The sequence below is a fragment of the Schistosoma haematobium genome, chromosome 4 (genome assembly GCF_000699445.3).
Source record: "Schistosoma haematobium chromosome 4, whole genome shotgun sequence".
NCBI classification, from domain to species: domain Eukaryota; kingdom Metazoa; phylum Platyhelminthes; class Trematoda; order Strigeidida; family Schistosomatidae; genus Schistosoma; species Schistosoma haematobium.
Window position 1 is genome coordinate 33448780 of NC_067199.1, and position 9903 is coordinate 33458682.

General features: G+C 36.2%; 1 protein-coding gene across 1 annotated transcript; it reads left to right on the forward strand.

Annotated features, from left to right (window-relative positions):
• Positions 1 to 8571, forward strand: CCT7 (T-complex protein 1 subunit eta). The gene is made up of 8 exons (XM_051216243.1): positions 1 to 44; positions 1503 to 1945; positions 2737 to 2887; positions 5649 to 5834; positions 5877 to 6163; positions 7050 to 7201; positions 7275 to 7463; positions 8295 to 8571. Exons 1-8 carry the CDS (start codon positions 39 to 41, stop codon positions 8507 to 8509), a joined length of 1629 nt encoding a protein of 542 aa, XP_051066814.1. The 5' UTR covers positions 1 to 38; the 3' UTR covers positions 8510 to 8571.
• Positions 8572 to 9903: the final 1332 nt, after the last annotated feature.

Sequence of the window (9903 nt, forward strand, 5' to 3'; positions counted from 1 at the left end):
CTTGAGATTTATAGGCGCGCGCGGTACACACAGTAACCATGCTTGTAGGTTTCGCGTTGTGGCTAGTGGTTTTTCTTGTCTATTCATGCACATGTTTATTTCTATGATTGCTTAGTTAGTAAGTGATTTATGAAAATGTCGGTTACTCACTGGGAAGTAAACTATCATTATGAAAGAGGGCTAATGATATGAAAATGGCTCCAGCTGTACATGGTTGGTAAACACTCATTCACGAGCTGAAAGTGTATGGTTCTATCATGTTATCATCTCAGAGGTCTGTACTTCTGTTTATCGTGATTTGTTGCAAAGCAAATGGCACTTTCATCGTGTTTATTTGTATTACAATAAAAAGCTTCTTAATCGCCCTGTTGTAGAAAAGGGTCAAAACCCTTTTTTAATGGCCTGTTAAATAACCCGGTAACCAAATACATGTATGTTTTGCAATAGGTGGGATATTAGCTATTACTCAAAATAAACTGGTTTCGTTGTGAATGGGTTTCCACATCTCACTGTATATATCTTGACATTATTGGATGTGTGAACCCATTGTTGTTTGTTGATGTGCATTGCTTAAAAGTGAAGTTAGTCGTTAGGGAAACTCCGTGTGGGCGAATCACTGAGACATTTGTATTCCACCAACATCTTTTTAGAATCTGAAACAATGTAAATGTAGATTTATGTACAGCTCAGTTCATATTGTGATTACCTGCTTTTTGCATCTAGTTTGTTATCTACAAGGTAGAATATTTATTTTTTGGTGACTTATCATAAGCAACTTACTTCTTCCTGGGTTCGGCGCAACATTTTTGGACATCATAATCAAGTCAAATAAAAGGTGTCATGGATCAGCGTTATTTTAGCAACGGCGTCATACTTGTATGTTTTGTGGTACCTTTTTCCGAGGCTCCTACATCACGTGCTGTCATCAACAAAAATCACATAAAAATCAACTACAGCAGTGGTTTTTGACAGTAATTGTCAGTAAACTTTAAAACAGTTTAAGCGTCAGATAAAACAGCTGGATAATGAATAGCTAAAATATTTTGTTCTCAGTCTATGTACTTAAGTTAAATATTGATCCCATACAATGTCTCGGGATATCCTGACACATTTTTTCAAGTTTATGTGTTTCATTTTGATCATTCTATCCAAACTTTTGGTTATTAGAATTTCAGCTCAGGTGGGTACTTTTAGTAATGGTGAGTTCTACAAGCTAGTTATATTTCTGTATCTTTTCCTAGTAATGTATTGTTGTACAGTAGATGTGGCTCGTAGCACAGCACACAAAATCTCGCGTAATTCCCAAGTTGTCTATATTGTTTGCTTACCTTACAAGAACTAAGCTTAATAAATGAAAGATGTTCACTTCCAAGTAATCTGACCGTGACCAACATATAACCAGTCTGTTACCTCAGGCCACAGAAACATTTTTGTAGTATAAATAACCGTGCATTTATTTGTAGTTTTCCATCATTACACCAACACATTTCACTTCTTTACAGCAACCAGCTAGGATTATTCTTCTGAAAGAAGGCACTGACTCATCACAGGGTATTCCGCAAATAATAAGCAATATAACTGCATGTGAAGCAGTTTCTGATGCAGTCCGTTCCACACTGGGTCCTCGTGGGATGGATAAGCTTATAATAGACGATAAAGGAAAGGCCACCATATCGAATGATGGAGCAACAATCTTGAAGCTTTTAGATATCGTTCATCCTGCCGCACGTACGTTAGTCGATATTGCGCGTGCCCAAGATGCCGAAGTTGGAGATGGGACAACAAGTGTCACACTTTTGGCAACCGAGTTTCTAAAGCAAGCCAAGCCATTCCTTGAAGAAGGAGTCCATCCATCTGTTATTATTCGGGCATTTCACCTTGGTGAGAAGATGGGATTAAAGCGATTAGAAGCCATAGCTTGTCGAATTAAACAAGAGAATCCTAGGTAAGGTTTTTACCTATTGTATTGGATAATTGGTATCATTTTCACAGTGTTAATACAGTTCTGTCAGGTTTGCTAAACAACTCATAACTTTTTCCTTTTCGAGTATTATTCGTATCCATAGAGTCACAAATCAATCTTAGACATCTGTTGAAAAAGTGGAAGCACTGGGTAGTTCCTTATTATTAGGACTCAGCAGTGTAAATCTACGACTTCCGGATTAAGGAGTCAGACTCAAGAGCTTCGATCTCGCTTACAAACACTAGGTAGGCCTTTCGGTGGTTTTAATTTCTAACTTCAATTGATTTCCAACACTGCATGACCATATTCCATCATCTGTGGTGAGTGACTGTCCCTCATCGAACTAGGTTGAATTTTACTGGCCATGGCTTATCACTAAAACTCCAGGAGTTGCATATAAACTTCAGTCACTGATAAGCACACAATTATAGTCTTAGTCACAAACTGATTGTTCGTTTGCCTTATATCAGGGATTTATCCATACCAAATAATTTTGTGGGGATTCTTACGTAAATTTGATCGACTCAACAAGTTCAGTATTGAGTTGTTTTTTTAGTTTATCAACTGTTCACACTGGTAGTAGCCTCACGTAGATCTATGAATATGCAGAGTTATTGACAAATTGACTGTCGAACCTTTTCAAAACACTTTAATGACAGGCTTTTTAGTCCCATTTGTTTATTGATCTATCTAAACACATAAACATGGGTACAAGGAGGCGCCACATAAATCATTCGTTCCATATCACTCTTCCAATATATTTTTCTTTCCAGCGAACAACGTGCTCTATTGGAAAAGTGTGCGTCAACTGCCTTAAGCTCTAAGTTAGTAGCTGGACATAAACAGTTTTTCGCCAAGCTGGTCGTTGATGCTGTTAGTTTGTTGGATTCATACCTACCTCTGAAGATGATTGGAATCAAAAAGGTAAGTAATTAGTCATCGTTAATAAAGCGTTATGACACTTGGAACTTATTTTTCTTGCCTACTTGGCTGGCATGTTGCTCTGACGCCTTATTATATGCAAGTAAAGGCCTCACCTTTTATTTACATTGATTTTACTCTGAAGCTTCATACTTGTCACTACTTTGTTGACTGTTATCAGCAAACTTTTATGACTTTTCCTTTGATTTCAAGATCAGTATGTATTTTATAGCGTTTGTTAATCCTTGTTTACTCCATGAAAAGTATCGCCACCATAAATTCCTTGTTACATCCATTTTGAATAATACTTGCCGTGACTTTTCCTCTTAGTCCCTTTAAATGCTTTTCATGTCCCTTCGAAAAACGAGTAACCTTTCATGAAGATAAGTCTACGCACTGTTGGCGGGCTTGTAAAATAGTAATGAAGCATCTATTTATTTATTTAAACACAAACATTGGTACATGGAGGCACCAAATAGATATGAGCCACACCAATCATTCGATTTGTGTGAGGGCTGAAATACTGCCCGGCCGCTCAAACCGAAGCAATTGGTTTTTTAGGGGGCCTCTGACCTAGAGGTTTAATCCACAAGGCAGTGGAGCAACGTAAGGAGATGCAGTCTCCTGGTAGCCGGTGACTAACAATATGTTCATACGCCATTTGTTCCCTCTGGATCCTGAAGCCCATGTGCACCATTGGTTTAGAATCAGCATTTTCCAACTCTTCTAAGTGGTCCCTCCATATCCACCAACCCGGTTAAAGTGTCGAACATTCTCTTTCCGTCCTCTCAATTTCGTAAACAACACCCTTGCTGCAAATAGGCAGTGAGTAGGACTTCCCTGGCAGTAGATGTATACGCGTGGCTATGTGAGAGCATTTCGAGAGGGAGAGCTGACTCTCACTACTCTCGGCCGTACCAGGGCATTTGAAGACTGAGCATCTATGGTGTATGCTAATTAACATTTTGTTGGTTTTTTAAAAAATAGCATTGACTTGGCTTTTCTTTTTTAGTGCGGGTTAAATGTTTTGAAGATTCTTATTGTTTTATAAATAATCTTCGCTACAAAGTCTTGTGCTTGTTAATGTTTATCATGCCTAATTTTGAACAACACTTACTCATGATTATTATTAATGTAGTAAGTTCATTGACTTCGAAAATTTTGAATTGGTCTCGGTTTAGAGAGTTAAAAAGTTTGATGTGTTTAGTATCATCTGTTTAAATGACACTACATATGTATATCCATTTATCATAGTTCCACAGTATGTATTGGGATTTTTTGTTTTTGTGCAGTTGATATTGATGCAAGGTTGAGTATCAAAGCTGTATTAAAGTGTAGTGAGTTTCATTTATAGTAGTATTGTCTTGAAGGTTATGGTAAAACTAAGCCACAATATATTCTAAATGTCGGAAACATCACTTAAGTAAACAAATCATCTTAATCGATTACCACTCTTTCAAGCCCATTCCGAATAAGTGATCTATATATCTCATTGAAATCATGATTCGATCACTGTTAAACCACCACTGAAAATCCGGAAGTACTGGACGGCCGTTTCTTTCTAGTATTGGGCTTGCCAGTGCGCACCCACGATCCCGCATGTGAGACTCGAACTCCAAACCTCCAGACCACTGGGCCGGCATCAAACGGTGTGTAGTTCGAGTTTTGCTGAGGAGTTTCACACTGGAACAAAACAAATTTCTAGTGTTTCTAGGTTTTCAGTGGTGGTCTAGCGTTGATCGGTTCATGATTTAAAAGCAATTCAACAGTCTCCACAACCCCATACTGAAAATGATCTATATGCGGCAATTTTCAAATGTGTCTAAGTGTTATGCGATGAATTGTTTATAAGATGGGATTCTATTTTCCTATATTCCAGTCGTAGGCATACGTTCGAATCTAATAGGTTAGAGTGGATATCGGATATGCATGATATATTGTTCTTGATAAACTCCACAAAATAGTGAGTTCATGTCATAAGAGAAACTCAAGACCTGTTTGAATATTCGTTTATTTAAGGAGCGATCTGTTTTAAAATAGTTGGTCTCGCTTTAGTAAGCGTTTGAATCACTTATTGGAAATTTCTTCGTTATTTATATTAGTTTAAATGATCTCGTTATTGATATTTTAAGTGGAATTTGATCAGTCTTGGTTGGCGTATGTGCACCTACGGATTGCCTCGATATAGTCGTTATGACACAAGTTTATGTAAAATAAATAAAGTGCTGTTAGCAGTGGAATTCAGGACGCGCGTTTCTTCCTCTCTGGGACTCGTCAGATGGGTGTGCCGACATCTTAAAGTTAGTGTTCACTATGGGATTTGGGCCCAGAAACATGCGCTTCAAGCTTCAACACCTTATCCAAGACTTTAAATTTCAGAATATTCAATCAGTTGGACTCTAACACACTAACAGTGGTTGTCTTTTTGACCTGATCCATCTTTTATCAGCTGTTGCTTCTGGCTCGAACAGTATGTAATAGCAAGATTATAACACACATCTTCAAATAACGTAATAAAATTTCAGTGAATGGACTAACTACCATCCAAGTTCTTGAATTGTTTCTGTACTTACGTGAAACAACTGTTTTTAATGTTGACTTTCACACTATTCAAGTGAAGTGATTTCTATACAAACATCTAAATATATTTGGTCACCACCTCTTTTTCGAAATAAAGTCTAGTAATCGTAATGTGTCTTTTGTTCTTGTTTATTTTTAACGATTAATATGCTAATGTTTCTTAACTCTAATCTTTATTTTCTAGGTTTCTGGTGGAGCATTGGAAGATTCACTTCTAATTGCAGGTGTAGCGTTTAAAAAAACTTTCAGTTATGCTGGCTTTGAAATGCAACCCAAATCTTATAAGTCACCGAAAATTGCACTTTTAAATATTGAATTAGAATTAAAAGCCGAGAAAGAGAATGCCGAAATTCGTGTCAATTCGGTGGAGGTATGAATCTTATTACATCATGCAAATACTTTGTAATTTTAGGAGTACCAGAAAGTAGTTGATGCTGAGTGGCAAATTCTTTATGAAAAGCTGGATATTTTATATAAAAAAGGGGTTCAGATTGTTTTATCCAAGTTACCCATTGGAGATGTCGCTACTCAATTTTTTGCTGATCGTGATATGTTTTGTGCTGGTCGTGTACCTGAAGATGATCTCAAACGTACTCAAATGGCTTGTGGTGGAAGCGTTCAAACAACTGTTCATGGACTTTCAGATAATGCTCTTGGAACTTGTGAATCTTTTGGGGAAATTCAGATTGGATCAGAAAGGTGTGTTGAAGAAAACTTCACAAATATAATTTCCAGTTTGTAGATGTCATTGGTCATTTAAAATAAATTAAGCATTGGATAGATTGTTATTAATAAAAATAATATATTTTTAGTATCCAAATGAGTAAAAAATTAAGTTTTGTCATACCCGTTTTTAGTCGACCGCACCAAATATTCTTGCTTTGTTCCTTTTTACTATTTACACTTGGGTTAATTTAATTTGTTGATTTGTTCTCTGAAGAAGTGGCTTACACTGAGTCACGAAACGTCAGAAAATTAGAAACGTAATTTCTCTACTCATTGGGATATTACAAATACATTAGTTTTATTAATAATTTCCAGTCATGTCACATGTATTCTTATTATTAATTTAGGTTACCAGTCAGTTATTTCAAATGGATGTTATTTTTATAACATTGGTTGGTCCTTTTTATAAATGTGTTATAGGAGGATTCAAGTAACTTTAATAACACTATAGTCTGGGAATTCAACCATCGAGCTATTGGTTAGAGCACTATTCTACTATTGTTCATTTAATGTCCGTCATAATAAGTGTAATTTTAATCAATATACACAATTAATAGGTTCATTAAATTTCATAATACTTGAGACTTGTTCGATTTACATGTCATATTTTATTTGTTTCAACTAAAAGCGTTTCGTGTCATCAACTTATATATTGGCTTTGCATTTTTAATTTACAAGCTGGCAATGCACATCGAATCATTATTATTTCCTAACTTCACTTCATCCTGTAAAAAAAACTGTCAACTAGATTGTATATGCAAACACGATATGAAATAATATCAATTGCGTCATGCTTGTTCCCTTCATATATTTTGCTTTATTATAGTACACTTTATGTTCCTTTTTTCTATAATTTTAGATTTAATATATTCGAAGGTTGTCCACAAGCCCATACTTGCACAATTATTCTTCGTGGTGGAGCTGAACAATTTATGGAAGAAACTGAAAGGTCACTGCATGATGCTATCATGGTAGTTCGAAGAGCTGTTAAAAATGATGCATTTGTTGCTGGTAAGTATATCATTTAATTATTTTGTGTTTTTTAATTTGTCGAACTAATGATTTTTGTCTTTTCTCTATACAGGCGGTGGAGCTGCCGAAATGGAACTCAGTGGCTATCTTCGCAAAGAAGCTCTTCGAATTGGTGGGCGTGAACAACTATTAATAAGTGCTATGGCTAGAGCTTTTGAAGTTATCCCTAGACAGTTGTGTGATAATGCTGGGTTGGACTCAACTATTATTCTAAACCAACTGCGTCACAGTCATGCGAAAGGTATCATGATCATTTGAATACATTACATGAAATCTAAATAACTCTTTTTTATTAGTTCATTCACAATCAGTAATCAAGTACTAGATTAAGTATTCACTTATGAAACTGCATCCATGTGTGTGGAAGTTAGCACTATTATTCAGCTATTCAAACCAAAGTAAATATATTGTTCTAACCTTATGATTGGATGCTTAGTGGTCCAATCAATAGTTATTCAAATTAATAAGTTATTTGTCTCAGCGTAAAATCTAAACATTGTTTTCTAACGCATCACATCTTTATTTCTGTACAACTCTTGAAGATCCAAGTAGTTATAACTGTATGCACGCTAATCCCAGTTGAAAAAAAAACAGTGAATGACTGGGTTTTTTTTGTGGAACTTACTTGGATGTTTCAGAGAAAGTACTAGGGTAACAAACAACCATTTTTATTGTAATTTCTAATTTGATTCATCAATACTCTGTCATGACTCAAAGTTCTGTTTTCATCAATATGTTGTACTGTATTTTTGAAAAGACTGAACAGTATACGAGTTCTAACACAGATGTTTGTAGCTGTTACTTGGTAGTTGAAGTTCGGTTGATTAACCATCGAAGATCAAGCTCATTTATATGGGTTATCTTGGACTGTGTTTGGACAGCAATCAGATATCCATTAGTTTCGACAACTATGGTTAGTACTCCGATACATCTAAAGACTTAGGTGAGTATTCAAAACATCGAAATTGACAAGTAATAATATGTTTACTTCCCATTCATAATCTCACTTTTAGTTCCAGAAAATAAAACTGCACATTTTAATCATATTATCTTCACAACATTCTCGTTGCAGGCGATGTTTGGTATGGCGTTAACATAGAAAAAGAGTGCGTATGTGACAATTTTGAAAGTGGCGTCTGGGAGCCAGCACTCGTGAAGAGCAATTCCATAATATCAGCCACTGAAGCGGCTTGTCTTCTGTTAAGTGTAGACGAAACGATCAAAAATCCGGAATCAAAGGGCGCTGAAGATAATACGCCTGTTCGGCCTCCTGGGATGAGGCATTAAAGCATTGTTCATGTTGTACTTTTAAAATGGATGGGTTGAAATAAATAATTGTTTATCACTTTTTTTGCATATTCTTTCTGCATATGTTGGCTATGCTAACGAAGTTCCAGTTATTTAGGTTTCAGGGGCATGAGATACTGTAATAATTTATCTGTATCGGGCATTTGTTGTTGGTGGGTGAAAAAGTAGTATTTTTCCGACTGGGGATGAGATGTTTTGGAGATGGTTTGTTATGAAACCTGAACGTCAAGAGGGATTCTAGGTACTGCTTGTTCTCAGTTTGGGTTCAGTAAACCGGCACTTCAGACATTTGAACCAATTATAATGTTGGACAGGTGCAAACTATGGAATTCTGAACCTCAGTATAATCAGTTGGCTCTCACTGTGTTTATGGGAAGTAAGATTGGCCGCGCGTTGATCACGACGCTTCCAATTCTTGGGGTCTTTTGCTCTAGGTGTGTTGCTTTAAATCATCATGAATGGTTCCTCATATATGGAGACATGTTTTGAAAATGATTTATTTATAGTGCATTCGTATTTTGATTTCAAACTGGTTTGAAAACAAGACTGATTGATCCGATAAAAAACACCAGATCGAGTTACGCGTTCTAGTAGCAATATTGCAATAGCAGGTCTATAGTTGTTGTCCAACTTCTAATCCCATGTAGTACATCAGTTCCTTAAAAACACTGAAAAGCTTTGGTATCTGCAACGGAACTCCGGGTTCAGGGTTTCTTTTTGCTAATATGTTTGCCAACATATGGACCGTGTATTTTGCTCCTGTAATCGTAGTAGGAATCACACTCTTGTTTCTCTATAGTATAGTGTGGTATGTGATTTTTGTGATGGAGGCTAGATCAACGTAAGTTTTCCAGATGTAGCAAGTCCTATGACTTGTGTAACGCCAAGATATAATCTGTAACGTGGTATTTATAGTATATAAGTACAGTGTCTGGTTGTCAGTGACAACTGGGGTTAAGAACAAGATATCTGTGGTGCTTGAGTGAACAAATCATTCGTTTGTACATGTTGAATGCTTGATTTTGAATTCCAAATACAATACGTTTGTGCTCATCTAGTACTTCTTGGTTAAATCGCGTTATTTCTGGGATTCTTTGTTCGTAATATGATTAAAATACTCCTTATTACCACATTGGCGTCACGATGGAGCCTGTGATGGAACGATTGGACATATAATCGGATTTTGATGCTTTTGAAGATTATTTTGAAAGGTTCGAAATCTGGGCAATGACCAAGGGAGATGTTGAAGATGTTAATATTGTGGCACATTTTCTCACATTCATCGGAAAAGAAGCTTACAGCTTACTAAAAACTGGCTTTACTGAAAAGCCTATTTCTCTTCCTTATGCAAATCTCAAGTAAATACTGCTAGA

Coding starts and splice junctions, on each gene's coding strand:
- CCT7 (XM_051216243.1), top strand. Junction 5,835..5,876: donor TTCGTGTCAATTCGGTGGAG/GTATGAATCTTA, acceptor TTGTAATTTTAG/GAGTACCAGAAAGTAGTTGA. Junction 7,202..7,274: donor AAATGATGCATTTGTTGCTG/GTAAGTATATCA, acceptor TTCTCTATACAG/GCGGTGGAGCTGCCGAAATG.